Below are 17,285 nucleotides of genomic sequence, written 5' to 3'. Positions count from 1 at the left end.
GCAATTGGCAATGCTTCAAGTTGTTAGTGTTTTTTAGGTCATTGTACTCTGAGAGAGAACATGTGCTAAGTTACGGCAGCATGAGTTGTCTTTTGGTGGTTGTAGTGCATTTTGCATCAAAGGTTAACTGATATGCCGAGGTGTGTGTCTGTAAAGTCCACTGTGTGAAGAGTTTGGGAAAAGTGTTCATGGTATTGAGACAAGAGTGAAAATGATTGGAAAAAACTGTAAGTAAAAATGTTAAATATGTTTTTAACTACAAACGCTTAAGTTAACACTTAATTGCAGGAGTAAGTTAGTAGATGGCTGTGCCGTGCAAACCCCACTGAACCCACACGAAGCATGTCAGTGCTGTCAACCATGCATTTGAACCCCCTTGGTAGTGTGCTCACCTCACACACTCGAGGTCACAGATTCTAGCCCAGTGGAGGGACAAGACACAACATCGGTTGCACGCCCGTTTGGCGGAGCGATTCCTCGAAGTAGCCGAGGCTTAGTGGCTCGTTTGTACATGTGCTTAACCTTCAGTCAACCTTCAGTCAACCTTTCAGTCGTCACCTTTCGCCCATGTATCTTCACGCAGGTGACTTTATTTATTGGTTTACATTTACATTTCATTTGGTTACGTTGTACTTGTGGTGGAGTGTATTCTGTCCGTTTCTGAGAGGAATATGTATGCTGTGCTTTAAAGTAGAACGTGATGTCGAGTAATATGCCTTGATAAGACAGATAAGGAGACGAGGGTTTCCTCTTTGTCCTGTGGGACGTCCTGTTGTGATGGAGTGGGACAGCGCCACACTATTCCCATAGCTGCTTTTTTTGGACAGATTTCACACAAATGTGGGCTTGTGATGTAGCTGCTCTTATTCTCTTAAGCCACCGCAGTGGCATGGTCTCTTCATGAGACTGAGCAAACCTCTCCTCCATGGTCTCTTCATGAGACTGAGCAAACCGCTCCGCTCTCTTTCCTTCAGGTAGAGCCCGAGCTCTGACTCTTAAATTAGGTTGTTTTTTTCTTCGTTTTTTTTTTTTTTTTTGCGTGTGGAGAAAAATGTCACAGAAAACTTCAGCTGTTCCCCCTGGAGCTGTTCCACTGAATTAGTTTAGTTGGTGACTCACTAACTGTGGCGTACACACACACATATTTGATATTTATTTCAGCAGTGACTCACGGACTGTGGCATAACACACACATATTTGATATTTATTTCAGCCGTGGCCTCTGAGGTGAAGTAATTTGCTCAAGTGTGCGACACCAGCTACCAAACTAATTTGGCCAGCTAACAACCCCCCTTGAGTTTGCCTTTGTACATTTTGAAAAGCGTTCCTGTATTCTAAACACTAAGTCAAAAGTTACATTAACATACCTCAGCACACAATCCACCCCTTTTTAAAAATGTTTTTATCTAATCCTTGCCTTAGGGTGCTTGGTCATGCTCTCTACCATGGTACACATATTCTGCATCTCGTGGGCTTCTGTGAGTTCTGCCTCTTCTTCTCAATGGATAATAATTATGAAATCATCAACAAGTGATCTTTTTCGATGTGGTATATTAGTTTATATTGCTTAAACAAAGTATCAGGCTTTTGTGTTTTAGTCATTACATGAAGATGTTTTCTTTTGAAGGGATTGTGGCTCAAATGTCCTCTATGTGTATTCTGTTTTATTAAAGTATCGTATATATAAGATGAAGGTGATGTTTGATATATGTTCATGTGTATTTGTAAAAAAAAAACTAAAGCTATTCACAAACTATTGTAAATAACGATCAAATTATATGAGTTGCCTCTATCTCTCAGTGTTGTACTTATTTATTTTTTTAAATAAAGCTTCTCTATTAAGACCCACAATAACGGTGTGACGTGATATGTGCTCTATATGCTAAAGCTAAAGTACACGCTCTGTGTCTCGCCGGCGGCTTCACCTGCCTAGCCAATACTTATGATGTGGACAGGTTTCCACAACGCACCAGAAAGGCCAAGATGGGACAAGTTCTTGGTCCTAATTATATTATGACTGGGAAGCTTGAACACGCAATCTGTGTTCCACTGTGTGTGTGTGTGTGTGTGTGTGTGTGTGTGTGGCATTTATACACTGACTGTCAGAGCCTGGTGCCTTTTTCTCTCTGAATTTATTTAAGTGGCTAACAGCAACATGAAAACAAACATCGTCCTGCCATCCCTCCTCCTCCTCCTCTTTCCACCCCTCGCCCCCTCACCCCCTGGCCCCCTCTAGAGGCTGGGCAGGCCGATGCAGCGTGCTGAAGGTTCAGGGTGGGTGTCCAGAGTTACTGACTTCTGTGATTGATACGAAAAACTGGAAAGGCAGAAAAGGAGAAACAATCTGGAAAGAGTTGGATGTTGGACGGTGTCCTGATCTACCTCGTTCTGAGAAATGTGGATCTGAGATTATTTATATCGCTTTGAAACATTTTTGGAATAATTTTCCTGGCACCTTTCCAAAGTCATTTTTTGTTGGTATGAGAACTGAAGCTCTCTCCCCCCTTTGTAAACTGTCTCTCATTATGTGGAAGAAAATATAGCAAAATATCTCTGAGGTATTAATCACATTTTTGTACTGAATTCTGGGCAGAATTGTGTGCCGTTTTACAATGAATTATCTTTGTGTACTTAACAAAACATTCACTAATTCATTATCTTTGTGTACTTAACAAAACATTCACTATAAGATGAGGGTCAGCCACAGAACATAGCTGACCTCTGGAGGGAGTGTGAAGTACTGAACAAAACTTTAAAAAATAATCCCAAATTTATAACACGTTTATTTCAGTTTTCCAATGACTTCATGGCATGCCTCAGCCTTATAACTCACCACAAAAATAAAAAAGGTATTTCACGTTTTTTTTGTTACGTATTTCCATTTTTTTTTTGTTATATGAAATATTACATTATTTATCATTTGGATACTATCAAGTATTTGCTGCTCAGAAAATGCCAAGGAGTTTACTTCACATTTAAATCAAATGCTTTATGGCCATGTCACTCATACTGTCACACATGGCTACCCTCCATTTGAACATCCCTCAGGACAGTGAAGCCCTCAGGTGCTTCAAACTAATAATAATAATAATAATGTATTTGATTTGTAATGCACTCTTCATTCAAAAGAATCTCAGAGTGCCAACATATTAAAAACTAACTATAATAATACAATAAAATAAAAATGAATTAACATAAGCATAATAGAAAACTTTTTAACATTTTAACATACGATTTAACACAAGGCCAGAAATGCCTTCCTGAATAAAAATGTTTTTAGTCCAGCTTTAAAGGAGTCCAGCGGACTGTGGGGCTGATATAACATGTTACTGGTTTTGACTGCAGATACTGCAGAATATACAGTTACTGTAATTCATGTTTACCTGAAAAGAGAATATTCAAATTTTTCTGAGAAAAAAAAAAGGAACACTGGATACCGGTATGTGGATGTGTTCAAGGTATTACATATGGTGGGTGGCATGTATGGCATTCCCGTTCCTGATAGTGCTGGGAAATCTGACTGGATCAGTAGAATGTGGCTTTTCCATTCCATTCTTTTCCACAGCAAAGTGAAGGGATTGATAGCAATGGCACTGGTCTCTAGAGGTGTGGAGGTTATGCATTGAACTGCACTGCTGCTGGATATTTACTATGTGGTGCAAATACTGTGCAGTGTAACATTGTTTCATTAGCTGTTGGAATGTTCATTTGAAATACTGCATCTTCTTAATCAATGCGCTTGGCATCGGTGCCCTTTGGAAGGAGACGCCAGCCTCCGTTCACAACACACAGTACACAAACAGGCCAAAGGGATCGATTTAACAAAATCATGAGTTTGCATATAAATGCCCTTTATTCACAAAATAATAAAAACATAATTACAACAACATCCCAGAATATCATCACTTGCATGTTTTGCCTGCCTGCTTGCCTACCTTCTTATTTACCTTCCGTCAGTAAACAGACAAACAGAAACCCATAACGGGAACAGACGAGTCTGTCTCCAGAGGGAGAGAAATAGAAATAGGGATGAAAATTGGTATTAGATGCGCAAACTGATTGTCCTGCCAGTCTGGCAGTGTTACTGCAGAGGAGAGCTGTCTCTGAAGGCCTTTATCATTTCTGAGCTCTGTCTGCCTGTGCGTGTGTGTGTGTGTCTGTGTGTGTGTGTGTGTGTGTCTGTTTCTGTGTGTGTGTGTCTCTCTGAGTGTGTGTCTCTGTCTGCCAATCTCCCCTCAGTCACACAATCCCATCCAGATATGTGATTGCCTGCCAGACTGCTCTAAAACAGACTTTCCTGTGATTACTGAGATTTACAGGATTACTCAAGAAAAAAGCTAAATGAACCCATTTTTGTTTTCATGTGTGCATGAAAGGGAGAGAGAGTGTGTCTATGTGTGTATGAGGGCAGTGCAACGTGTGTATGTGTGCATGAAAGCGAGAGAGAGAGAGAGAGAGTGTTCGTATGTGTGTGTGAGGGCAGTGCAATGTGTGTATGTGTGTATGAGACCTTCCTCAACGATTTTTATCCCATTCAAAATGTAATGCAGGCTCTGTGTGAACAGGCCCTTGGGTTCGTTGGGAGTTGAGGCTCCTGACTGTTACCTATGCTGCTGTATGCTGCTATATGTGGCCTTGAGTGCGTACAGACTCAGTGCTGAGGACTTACAGAGTCTGATATGGGAATCTGCACTGCTGTATCAACCCACAGTGCGCCTGTGTGCCCATGGTTGGGATACTTAGACAGATGGACAGCATACCACCCATATCTTTGGCGTCTTGCAGAGGCATACACACGGCCACACACACACACACACACACACACACAACATACACATACACACACTTAATACTTTTCTCACAGTTGTGCCAGGATAGGCTACAGTATATATATATATATATATATATATATATATATATATATAGTGTTTCTCTTAGCTGGAGTTTAGACATGAAGAGGTAGCGATACCTGACATCTAGACTGGACATCCAGCCAACCTTTGTCCTCCCCCAGAGCAGGAAGTATATATTTATATAGTATAATAAGTCTCAGTGGAAGTATTCAGAATAGGCGTTCCATTGCTTAAGCCTACAGACACGCCCCTCATGTCTCAAATCACTATGAGTGACAGCTCCTCTGGGCCAGGAGCTACTGTAGCCTATAGCCTAACTGTAAGTCCCTCAACCATGCAGATGGTTAATGGCTGGTGGAGCAGTATAGCATTAGCTGTTGTGATACAGGATACACACACACACCTGCAAATTTACATTAATTCACAGGTGTGCATACATAGGAGCGAGCTTTTGGAAAACTGTGTGGAACTTATAACACAATTAAATATGTATCCTGTACAGGCTCGATGTGTAACATATACTTTCAATGTCTTCCCATTTCAAATATTTTCTATTGGCGCCACAGAGAACTTAAAGGGCGGCTGTAGCTTTAATAAGTCCACCTTAATGAAAATCCCCCATTGACCCCCCCGCTTGCCTGAGGTGACGTCGAACAGGGTCCCAGGGATCGGATCAAGCCGGCCTGTGTGACACCGTTCCACCCAAGAGGAAAGGGAGAGAGGATCCGCCACTACGGCAGGTAGTAGCCTACGGCCGTCCGCGGGATCGCTCGCCATGAAATGTACGTTGAACGCAAACTTTTCCTAGTTTTTAGTTCTTTCCAGTTAGCTTCGGGCTTGTACGGATGCAACAGGCTTTAGTGCACGGGACCTCATGTTTTACAGGCAGCACATCCACCGCAAAAGACGCAAGCAGTGAGAAAGTGCACCTGCTCCGCGCTCTAGCGTGTGATAACTTTAATCCGCCCTGATATTCTTAATTCCTGTTTTGTTTGATTTGATGGGATACTGCTTGGGATTTCGCTTGGTTGATCCGTTTAGGTTGTTTTCTGTTTATTCAGATAGGGTCAGCCTTTCCTTCAGTCCTTTGAAGCCTTACAGTAGCCCTCTGTCTGTCATCAACTTTGAGTGGGAGGCGGCGGGAGATCGTGGTTCAATTTGTGTATATTCAATATTCGATATTCGACACACTCAAAAAATGTATCTCACACTTGCACTGATTGACATATTTATGTCAAACCAGCTGTGATGTATTCAAACAAGCACTGGTCATATGTCACAAGGCCTTTTTGGTCATTTAAAAAAAATTGTTATTCCTTTTTGTGAAGTAAAACAGTACAAATCCATTTGGCGTCCTGACCTTTTGAGCTTTTGAGGTCCAGTGGGGTACATTGATAAATACAGACTAATATTCCTGATATGATAATCATGGCGATGGTGTTTTGCGACAAGAAGCCTTGTTATATATGACGGATGTCAGACTGTGTGCATCACAGGTTTTTTGACCTCAAAAGATCAAAAGGTCAGGAGGCCGGATAGATTGATTTGAATGTGTTTGTATGAATACATCACAGTTGGTTTGACATAAATATGTCATTCAGTGCATACGCGAATATCGAACACAGAATATAAAACTAACTTAACCACAGCAGAGAGAGGCATGTCACTCACGATAGGTATCGCAAGTTAATCAAAACAGGCCTGTTACAACAGATAGGAAAGAAAGTCGGGGAATACCACTTAGTGAAATGTACTTAATATTTTACAGAAAGAAACTATGACTTTATGTCCACTGAGGTGCTGTTGTCTCAAAATGCTGCTTAATTGGACATCACCTAATATTCATTACATGATAAAATATAATATTCATATATGATTATATTATACAAATAATATTTTGCCCATTGTGTGGATGATCATACTAACGTTATGATTATAGTTCTCTGTGAAGCACCCTCTAGAGTACGCCTATCACCATAGATGGATCAAAGCGGTGCAGTGTGATGGAAGATTGTTTGTTCTAAATTCACTGCTTAAGCATGAGTTTGGCACGAACACCCCATAACGTGGGCAAACGGACGTACGGTCAGGGTGGTCTGTCTGGTCACATGAGTCCCTCTGCTGCTGTGCTGTTTTTTTTAATGCTGTTTTAATGCTCTAGAAATGTCCTGTGGCGTTTTTTTTCTGCCTAGTAACAGAAAAGACCTGAACGAACCGCATCTGGCGTAGCATGACTACTCTTTTTAATGGCGGCCGACTAGCAAAGGTGCCGTGGCACGCCTCTCCTAGACTCATTTGAACTCGTGGGTTGCTGTGGCAGAAAATGGACTTCTAATTCTCGGGTGCAAACAGGTGCGTGTCTTCAGAACCGAGCTCGGAGCCTTATCCGTGGCTCTGGGGCCTGATAGACTGTCCTGAGGTTAGGGGGTGGGGACGGGACGGGGGACGGGGGACGGGGGACGGGGGGCATAGAGATGTTTTCCAGGGCACTCGCAGCAGGGCAGAGAGAGGAAGCTCTCCCAGGATCATCACTCCGTCAGCATGGCAACTAAGGATTAGGAATTGAAACCGGATCTGGAGGGAGGTCTCTGTGAGGTCGTGGTGAGATGTGGGCTCGGCACGTTGGAATATTGACATTTGATATGTTTGTATTCCTGCTACATACAAATGTATTTTTTATTTCTTATTTCTTTTTGGAGGTTTTGAGACTCTAAGGTGGGTGAGGCTGTGATTTTTGCTAAGTTGATACAGGAATCACAAGTCTCACAAATGCAAGGCTTCTAACAGTGCTGCCAACAGGGGACGTTTATTTTCAGGGGTCACCAACCGACAGACTCCTTCCAGCAAGTTCTCTCAGTGTGAGGCAAATGATGCAGAGATGCCATGCACACAGCACTTGGATTAACCACACCCCCTGCACTGTGTTTGTCCTGGCGTTTGGATCAACCTGGCAAGGCACGTGTGTGTGTGTGTGTGTGTGTGTGTGTGTGTGTGTGTGTGTGTGTGTGTGTGTGTGTGTGTGTGTGTGGCATGTGGACACTCACAGCTGGACTATTCCCCTTGGTGTGTTATATGGCCGTGAGCATCACCACACCTGTCTGCTACTCTCCATCAGCAGAGATCAGATTGACTTCACTGCTCAGGAACATGTCAATAATACGTGTCTCCATCAAGCTCCGGTCTGGGACGTTATCTTTCCATTCAAATGTAGAGAATACTTTCCCGATCCACACACATACCATAAATGACGTATCTGATACCTTCAAGTTGGGAGATCCTACTCATCGTTACATTTATAACGTACATGTTTCCGGATCCACGTACATATAAAACTGATACCCTTAAGTGGTGGTAGTGTAGAAATGAAGTGTGAAGAAAAATACGTTTTATTTAATATATTTATATCAGCATCGACCCTGCTCTCAACAAATTCTCTATGCCGCCAACAAGGGGTCTAAACTTAGCCTCATGTGTCAGCACGCTGGGCTAGATGCTGTCTCCCAAATTAGGTTTGGTGGTGCTACCGGTCGGCCTTTAATGATTATCTGGCCTCCTGTGTCCTGTCCTACACATCTCTCTCATGCCTCCCCCTCTCTGAAGGGCCCGAGTGCCTCTCTTATCAGCTGGACAGGAGGTGGCTGGGCTGGGCTGGGCCGGGCTCTCGGCTCTTTCGCAGAACCACCTGGCCTCTCGCTGGCCTCACGCTCCGTGCCTCGGGCGGGCGGCGCCAGGGTTCTGTTCAACCTCAGATGCCACCTTCCCCTGGCGAATGCCGCACGGATGTCTTCCGCGTCGGTGCCGTCGGGGACTATTTTAGTGATGCTCTCGCTCTGAAATGCCTGACTGTACGACTCGGCTACAGCAGGCCTCATTTCCTGCTAAGGCCAACATGCGTGTAGCCTGGCAGATCACTGGCAGTAGCAGCCTATGTGACTAGCAGCACTAGTTATTAGCAGCAGCCTTTCGACTGTAAAAGACCCATGTGTCTTGTTAGCAGATTGTTATTGGCAGATAAATAGGAGTTTCTTGATAGATTTTTCTGATGAGTTAAGGGTCACTGCAGGGCCTGCTGATCCAGCAGTTTGGGTGCTAGCGGTGATGCAGTGAAGTGGGTCGTGATTCATGCTGGCAGGTGCCGGACCGAAGGGGACTGTAGTTTATGGAGTTACCGCAGGATTCGCTCAGCAATTCTCCCCCGTCAGCAGCTGTGTGGCTGAGGGCTAAAGGAGGAGGATTGAGCCTTTAGATCTCCAGCCCTTCCAGATTCCTACAATGGACATAGGCCTCTTTTAATTGCAGGCTAGACTTAATGACTTAATTTACTGTTTCTTTTATTTTAAAATCGCCAACTTACCAATTTAAATAAATACAATTTAATTAGCACCCCATCCCTCAAGAACTAAAGTTTTTGTTTTTGCCATCTACATCTACAAGAACTTTTGATGTTTCTTTTATGCTTCAACGGGACTGAGCAGAAATCCTGAAAAGTCCAGTAAAGTGCTGAAGGTCAGAGACGATTGTATTCATATGCTCTTGTCTCAGTATCGTGATCATCCTTTGCATCGCGTAAAAAGTAATCATGTGTCATGAAGCCTATAAAGTGTGAACCCACTCTAATTACAATGTCACACCTTGGCTGATGAGTGTTCATTTGTCGTTTCCTGGGGCTCTCCCCGCTGTCAGGGCGGCGCAGATGGGCTCACACTGGTCTCGGATCCTGACAGCCGAGGCACAGTGGTCAGGAAAAATCAGCCGGCCTGGGAAGGGGCTATATTAGCATTAGTGAATCATGGGAAGCCTGGCATACTAGGTGTCCCCTTACAAGCCATATATGGCACCACCCCACCCACCCCGCGCCCCTCTCCCTCACCACCACAAGCTCCAGTCTCCCACAATGCCCCTGTACTATCACTTTCTGCCGTGGGTTAGCTATTCTTAGCCTGTCACTTCAGCTCATCTGAGCAGGCAAGACCTCTCTTCCCTTTTTGCTCTTTTCTGTCTGTCTCTCTGTCTTTCTTAATTCTGGCTTAGCTGAAAAAAAAGGGTGTGAACATGAATTGATTACTTACGGAGCCCCCCTAAGGGGTCATGGTGGTGATTTGTGTCTGAGCTGCTTTTTTTTTCTGTGTTACATGCCAAACATTTTGCGTTACCTTGCAACACTTTTACATTCCCTCACAGTTGTTGGCGAGAACGGAGTTTTGTGAGGTAACGGGAAAAGTATTGAGAGGGAACGCAAAAAATAGTGTGAGGTATTGCAAAAGTGTTGCAAGGGAATGCAAAATTTGCAGCACTGTATGTTTTTAAATTTAATCTTTTTTTCCCTTGTTGTCCATTCTGTTGAGCTTTTGGGACTTGTTGTTGACTTATTCCCCCCAACACATCTTTTTTTTTTAACATTTTTTTTCTCTGCTTACAGAGGCTACCTGGTGCCTGTCAAACTCCCTAACCTCCATTTTTCCAACTGTTTTGGAGGAAGAACTGAAAGTCCATCCAAAAGAAAGTACGATTTTTGAAAGAAAATGAGCACCTACACTATCACCCTCAATGGGCCGGCACCTTGGGGATTTCGCCTGCAGGGAGGGAAGGACTTCAACATGCCCCTGACCATCTCCAGGGTAAGAGCCGACCAGGGCCCACCTCGAGTTCTTGTGTGTGTGTGTGTGTGTGTGTGTGTGTGCGTGTGTGTGTGTGTGTGTGTGTGTGTGTGTGTGTGTGTGTGTGTGTGTGTGTGTGTGTGTGTGTGTGTGTGTGTGTGTGTGTGTGTGTGTGTGTGTACCCAAGCGGAAGGCTTCTAGTACTATTATGGCTACTCTGAGAGATATGTAAGGCCCCCCTGACGGTTTGAATGAGAGAGTGTGAGGACTGTTGGAGTGCTTGTGGTTGAAAAACCGAGGTGAAATTGAATTTAAGGCCTCTCTAAAAATGGCAATGTGAGTCACCTCATAAGACCGTGGGATTTGATTGGTATTGATAAAAAAACCTTATAGTTTGCTCCAATGACTGCCATTGTAATGTTGATGACATAAGTGGCAGCTTGAGGGTGAATGGGTTGAAGTGGACTGCCATGTGTGCGAATGAAGGAATTTGCCATAGGAAAAAGATGGCGACTCTGATTGCAGGCGTATGTTATATTTCCACATATTTTCTCATAAAAGAATTGACTAAGGGGTTTAGCGAACTTTCCACTTAATATGCAGTGGTGTATTTATATGGGCTGTGAGTACTTCAGCTGACTCTGGTGCGTTACAGAATTAGCCTAGCATTCGCCGCGGGTCAGTTTCGTGTGACTGCAGTCTCCGGAGTCAACTTGAACGCTCAGGTTTTATGAACCTTTAGACTGGCGTAAGATATAATTGGAGATTATATAAATGTTTGACTATCATTAGACACATGGGATTTGTGTTCGTCACATGCGTCTAACGATCCAAGTTATTTGCTTCATGGTTCAGAGCTTTCCTCTGGTGGTTATCTACAGTTTCATTAAAAACATGTTCTAGTGTCTCCAGAGTAGGGGTCTGACATCATGTTCGGGTGGCTCCACAGTAAGGGTCTGACATGCATTTTTGTCAATTTAGACACTGTGTGTCTCCCAACATTCGTCACAGCGAAAAGGATGTCCTCATCTTATCAGTATAAATAATAAATACTTGTTGGAATTACCCGTCAAGTGGAGTAATACGTGGTCATTGTATATTATACTAACATGTCAGGTAAGCCCCCACACAGACGTATCTTCATTTTGTTCTAACAGCCCCCATGAGTAGGGATCACATGAATGGCACAGAGCCTCTGGGTTGTCTTAATTTGGCTTCCTAAGTGTGACCCAAGTGGAATTCTTGGTTTGGCATCGCATTGCAATAGTGGGAATGTCTTTTTGGAGAGGTGTTGTGATAGATGTGACAGCGGCTATACATGTCCTTTAATTCTCCGAAGTACAATGAATGGAAGAGGTAAGATAAATGTTTGAGAGGACAGCAGTGCCTTTACTGTGTGTGTGTGTCTGTGTCTGTGTGTGTGTGTGTGTGTGTGTGTGTGTGTGTGTGTGTGTGTGTGGAGGGTGGGGGGAGGGGGGGGGGAGTAGTGGTAGAGTGGGTAGGGTTGAGTAGTATGGAGTTGTGAGTTTTATTTTCAACTGGAAGTGTTAAATAATGTTTTATGCGTGGTGTGTGTTTGCTGAAATCCAGAGTAAGCCTTTACAGAATGTGTGTTTTTACTGTGGGTTGCTGGTCATTGATTTGTAGACACTTTGGTTAGTGACTGTGTGTGTTTCCACGTGAATGTGTGTGTTTCCACGTGAATGTGTGTGTTTCCACGTGAATGTGTGTAACGGACAGGGGGAGACACTCACACACAGATCACCTCTCAGCTATCGGGGAGGTATTAGTGGAACGGTGGTTCAAAGAAGCAGCAGCCTTTAAAAAAAGGACCTGTGGTCTCAAACAGCGACAGTTCGATGGGCTCGGGCCTGATATGATGGAGTGCCATTCTGTCACCGCTCCACGCGTACCTTGTGGTCATGAACAATGCGTGCCTCTTTCCTGGCCAGGCTCTCCCCCCCGTGTCACAGCGCAGATGATGTCAGAGGACTTTTATGGGAGACTCTGCAGCTGGACCTGGGGATAAGAGTTTGATTTACATCAGGGAGACATCTTAGTCCCAGCGCCATAGATATGTAATACTCTTTTCTAATTCGGTAAGGAGGACCACTGTACATGTAATCAGGGTCTTTCCTTTGTGATCCCTCTACCTAACAATCCACGTGATGTGTGCCTCCAGCACGAGAATAATCTACGACAGGACTTTGTTGGTGTTATTGATTTTAAGTATAGCTATTTTCTTCGTGGTTTATCATATGGTTCTGCCAGTGGAGCTGCGGTTCTGTACGGTAATATGGTACCATGGTATGTGACATCAGGGTGTAGAGTAACGAGGCAGAGCCATTTTGTGTGGTGCTGTGTGTATCTAGAGCGGAGGAATCTCTTGGTGTGCGCTGAAGGCAGGTTACAGTGGCGTAACGGTGGAGTAAAGTAGGTCCCATACTGTAAAGGGGATTGAGACAGAATGGCTTTGGAGTGTGTGGTGTGTGTGTGGTGTGTGTGTGGTGTGTGTGCGGTGTGTGCGGTGTGTGTGTGGTGTGTGTGGTGTGTGTGCGGTGTGTGTGTGGTGTGTGTGGTGTGTGTGCGGTGTGTGTGGTGTGTGAGGTGTGTGGTGTGTGTGGTGTGTGTGTGGTGTGTGTGGTGTGTGTGGTGTGTGTGGTGTGTGGTGTGTGTGCGGTGTGTGTGGTGTGTGAGGTGTGTGGTGTGTGTGGTGTGTGTGTGGTGTGTGCGATGTGTGTGGTGTGTGAGGTGTGTGTGGTGTGTGTGTGTGGTGTGTGTGTGGTGTGTGTGCGGTGTGTGTGGTGTGTGCGGTGTGGTGTGTGTGTGTGGTGTGTGTGGTGTGTGTGTGTGTGTGTGTGGTGTGTGTGGTGTGTGTGTGGTGTGTGTGGTGTGTGTGGTGTGTGTGGTGTGTGTGAGGCTGGTGTTTAAAGTTGTGCGGTGACGGTCAGAACTGACCTCTCGGAGCTCTGCACTCTGAGCCCTCTGGCCCTGCTGCTCGGGGTGCTGCGGGCCTCGGGGGTGGAGGTGGAGGTGGAGGTGGAGGTGGAGGTGGAGGCCGTCTCCTCTTCCGGCCCGCTAGCAGAAGGCCCAGTCACTCAGGGCCCTGACAGGTGGCCACTACCCCTGCTACTGGGTGTCCAGGGCTGCTCCTGCTCCTGCTGCTCCTGCTGCTCCTGCTCCTGCTGCTGCTGCTGCTGCTGGCTAAAAATACCTCACATTAACAGTGATTGTTTGGGTGGACTGCAGACAGGGAGTATTTGTGTAGCAGACCAGGTGGAACAGAGGAACAATGTGTGGTTATGTGTGTGTGTGTGTGTGTGTGTGTGTGTGTGTGTGTGTGTGTGTGTGTGTGTGTGTGTGTGTGTGTGTGTGTGTGTGTGTGTTTAAGAGTGCACACAAGTAATTATGATCGTTTCAAACGACTTTCTGGAAATTGGGGTGCTATGGAAGTAAGGCAAAGATAGCTGTCTTTATGGGCAGCTCACAGCCCATAATATTCCCTTTGTAAAGCAAGGCAGTTTATTACTGATGTGGTCACAAACAGCCTCTATTCATTTGTATTCATAGGATCTCTGATGCCTTCAATTAGGAGGACATAAATGGCTTCAAAGTGACCTGGCCTGTCTGGCTAATTAAAAACAGTAGTTATCTTATTTTGGTGGCACTTCAGGGCACTTGCAGCAGATGTGCTCAGCAGATGAGTAGAGGAGTTATGTGATTTAATTAGACTAAAGACAGAGAGAGAGAGAAAGAGAGAGAGAGAGAGAGAAAGAGAGAGAGAGACTGTCTCAGCCCTCAATGCGTAATGAGTAATTCATTCAGCGTTGTTGTCAGGGGCAGCCTATCTCATCTCTCATATTCCGTGTGGCTAAAGCCGTTATTCCTTCCGTTAGCCGCGGTGATCTGCGCTAATGTGCTCGGATCAGAGTGACTGGAGCGCTTGTTGAGAGTGGAAATCCTTCCCTTCTATTATTTCACAACATTTTCAAAGTAAAGATGCCTATCTGGCCACCTGGAGCAGGAAGCCCCAGAATGAAATGCAGACGGGCCGTGCGTTTGACTTTAATCCGCATATCAATCGATCTATCACGGACTCCCTAGCTTCAGCAGGCCTTGTGCAATGGGTGGCCTTTGGCATGGCACGCCTCACACATCAGTTTTCTCAGGGATAGCTGGACAGTTTATGCTGTTGTGATCTTTTGACCAGTCTTTATACAAAGTGTGGGTGTACTTGTAGGCTCATTTGGAGCCAAATCCCAAAATCCATCTGCTCTAGAAATAACCTGAAGCTGAAAGGTGTTCTGCTTGTGTTATGATGCTGAACGATGTAGAAACAGGAACAGATGCTAAGGAAGGGGGAAAGAGACAGAAGCGATGAACTGTTAGTCAGTCGGGAGCAGACGATGGATATAAACACTTTACTGTGAGACTGGGATGAAGGAAACCCTGGACGTCAGGGAGAGAAGCAAGACGTGTTTGTGTTGGAGTCAAAAGCTCCGCTGATTTCAGGATAAAAAAGCAAAAAATATGCTCTCTGTTTAGTTATTTAAATAAGGTCAAAAATCCTGGAAATTAATATCAAATCCTGTAGCACAAATGACCTCTGCTTATTTAGGTGTGTAGTGAACTGTTTGGCCACATTAGTTTATCAATGAGTTTTTTGTCAATGGGAGATTCCACACAGCACCATGAATAATCAAACTATGTTTTGAAAATCTGGTATTCAAAGATAACATCCAGAAACACCTTTTGTTCTGAGCGGCCCATGTGACTTGTGTTTTGTGTTTTCTTATCAATTAAGAAAACAGGCCAATTACTGTGAAGCTTTAAACCCACTGCAGGTATGTGCTTGTAGATGTTTTCTGTTTATCAAGTGACTTTAGATTGTAGAGTAGAAAGGCACATTTAATGGCAGAAAAAAAGAAAAAGAGCCCAGCATCTAGTTTTAATCTGATATCACTACATTACGGACACCCCCCTGACCGCGTGCTTCGGGGTCAGTGTTTGGGGGCCATTGAAATGTGCCTTGTATTCCCCTCTTGGATGGTAGCCTGATTGTTTTCTCAGGCTTTGCAGGTCTCCTTACACTGCTGCCCCCTCCCCAGCCTGTGCTGCCCCCTCCCCAGCCTGTGCTACATTTACATTTACATTTTGTCATTTTAGCAGACGCTTTTTACCCAAAGCGACTTACAAGGATGTATACACATTTTTACATTTACACTGATGGCACACTGCACATCAGGAGCAATTAGGGGTTCAGTGTCTTGCTCAAGGACGCTTCGACAGCCTGTGCTGCCCCCCCCCCCAGCCTGTTCTGCCCCCTCCCCGGCCTGTTCTGCCCCCTCCCCGGCCTGTGCGGCCCCCCCCCCAGCCTGTGTTGCCCCCCCCCCCCCGGCCTGTGCTGCCCCTCCCCGGCCTGTTCTGCCCCCTCCCCGGCCTGTGCGGCCCCCCCCCCAGCCTGTGTTGCCCCCCCCCCCCCCAGCCTGTGCTGCCCCTCCCCGGCCTGTGCACCAAGCCTGGCCTCGGCTGCCGTTTCTCGTCACCGTGCCCGTTTTGTTTCGGTGCTGGAGAGTGCTTGTGCGGCGCTATCCCACGACACCTCTGGTCTCCAGTGTGGTGTGGTGAAGTGGTCAGTGGTCATTTAGTGTGTTCCCACACGGCCAGGTGGGGGGAGCGAGACAGAAACACGGCTCTGCCAGATCGTGTAAAAGTGACCGGGGCCTTCTGGGGAGTTCACTGAGAAAAAAGGCTGTCTGAGCTTTGCGTGCTCCTTCCCTCTCTCTCCCTCTCTCTCTCTCTCTCATTCTCTCTCTCCCTCTCTCTCTCTCTCTCATTCTCTCTCTCCCTCTCTCTCTCTCTCTTTCTCCCTCTCTCCCTCTCTCTCTCTCTCTCTCTCCTTCTCTCTCTCCCTCTCTCCCTCTCTCTCTCCCCCCCCTCTCTCTCTCTCCTTCTCTCTCTCCCTCTCTCTCTCCCCCCCCTCTCTCTCTCTCATTCTCTCTCTCCCTCTCTCTCTCTCTCTCATTCTCTCTCTCCTCTCTCTCTCTCTCTTCTCCCTCTCTCCCTCTCTCTCTCTCTCTCTCTCATTCTCTCTCTCCCTCTCTCTCTCTCTCTTTCTCCCTCTCTCCCTCTCTCTCTCTCTCTCTCTCCTTCTCTCTCTCCCTCTCTCCCTCTCTCTCTCCCCCCCTCTCTCTCTCTCCTTCTCTCTCTCCCTCTCTCTCTCTCTCCGTCTCCCTCTCTCTCTCTCTCTCTCTCTCTCTCTCTCTCTCTCTCTCCCCAGGCCTAGGTTGCTTCCTGAACTGACTGGCAGCTACACGTGTTTTAAAATGTTAGCAGACCAGCAGTGGATGTGACGGGCTCTCTACTTGTCAGCGCTAAAGTTCCTGTCCATCCGTCCGTGCCGTTCAGAAGATGGCCCTCTGGCACACTCTTGGAGTGGAGCATTTTCAAACCAAGCAAAAGAAAAAAGTAGCAAAACAAAAGCTGTAAAGTAGTGCGAGCAGGAATGAGGAAATGAATGAATGAAATAATGAATGAACTAATGAATGATTACAAGGACAGATTGCCTTGAAACAACAGCAGTATAACAACAATTGCATATTTACATTCTGGGTAGTGTTTAAAAAAGAAATGAACTCCGTGTGACACGTGTGTCCCGTACATCCCTGTCCTGCACTGCATTTGCATCCAGATTGACGGGTGGTGTCTCTACTGGTCTGATTGCATTCGTTCACAAGCAGCATCCCATAGGCCATTCAAATGACACGGCCATGCCCCCACTCTCTCTGATGCAGTGAACCACGCCTACATGGCAACGCTGTCACTCACATCTACA

At 45.6% G+C, this 17,285-nt stretch overlaps 1 protein-coding gene across 1 annotated transcript in view; it reads left to right on the top strand.

Moving 5' to 3' along the window:
• Window positions 1–5,492: 5,492 nt before the first annotated feature.
• The window catches only part of ldb3a (LIM domain binding 3a), a 55,510-nt gene continuing 43,717 nt past the window's right edge, over window positions 5,493–17,285 (top strand). The window contains 2 exon segments of the mRNA XM_031578933.1: window positions 5,493–5,635; window positions 10,273–10,471. Coding sequence (XP_031434793.1) covers window positions 10,376–10,471 — 96 coding nt within the window. The 5' untranslated portion in view covers window positions 5,493–5,635; window positions 10,273–10,375.

Source organism: Clupea harengus, chromosome 13 (genome assembly GCF_900700415.2).
Source record: "Clupea harengus chromosome 13, Ch_v2.0.2, whole genome shotgun sequence".
In the NCBI taxonomy this organism is placed as follows: Eukaryota; Metazoa; Chordata; class Actinopteri; order Clupeiformes; family Clupeidae; genus Clupea; species Clupea harengus.
Note: the sequence above shows the minus strand (reverse complement) of the source record. Positions and strands in the feature narration are given on the sequence as shown.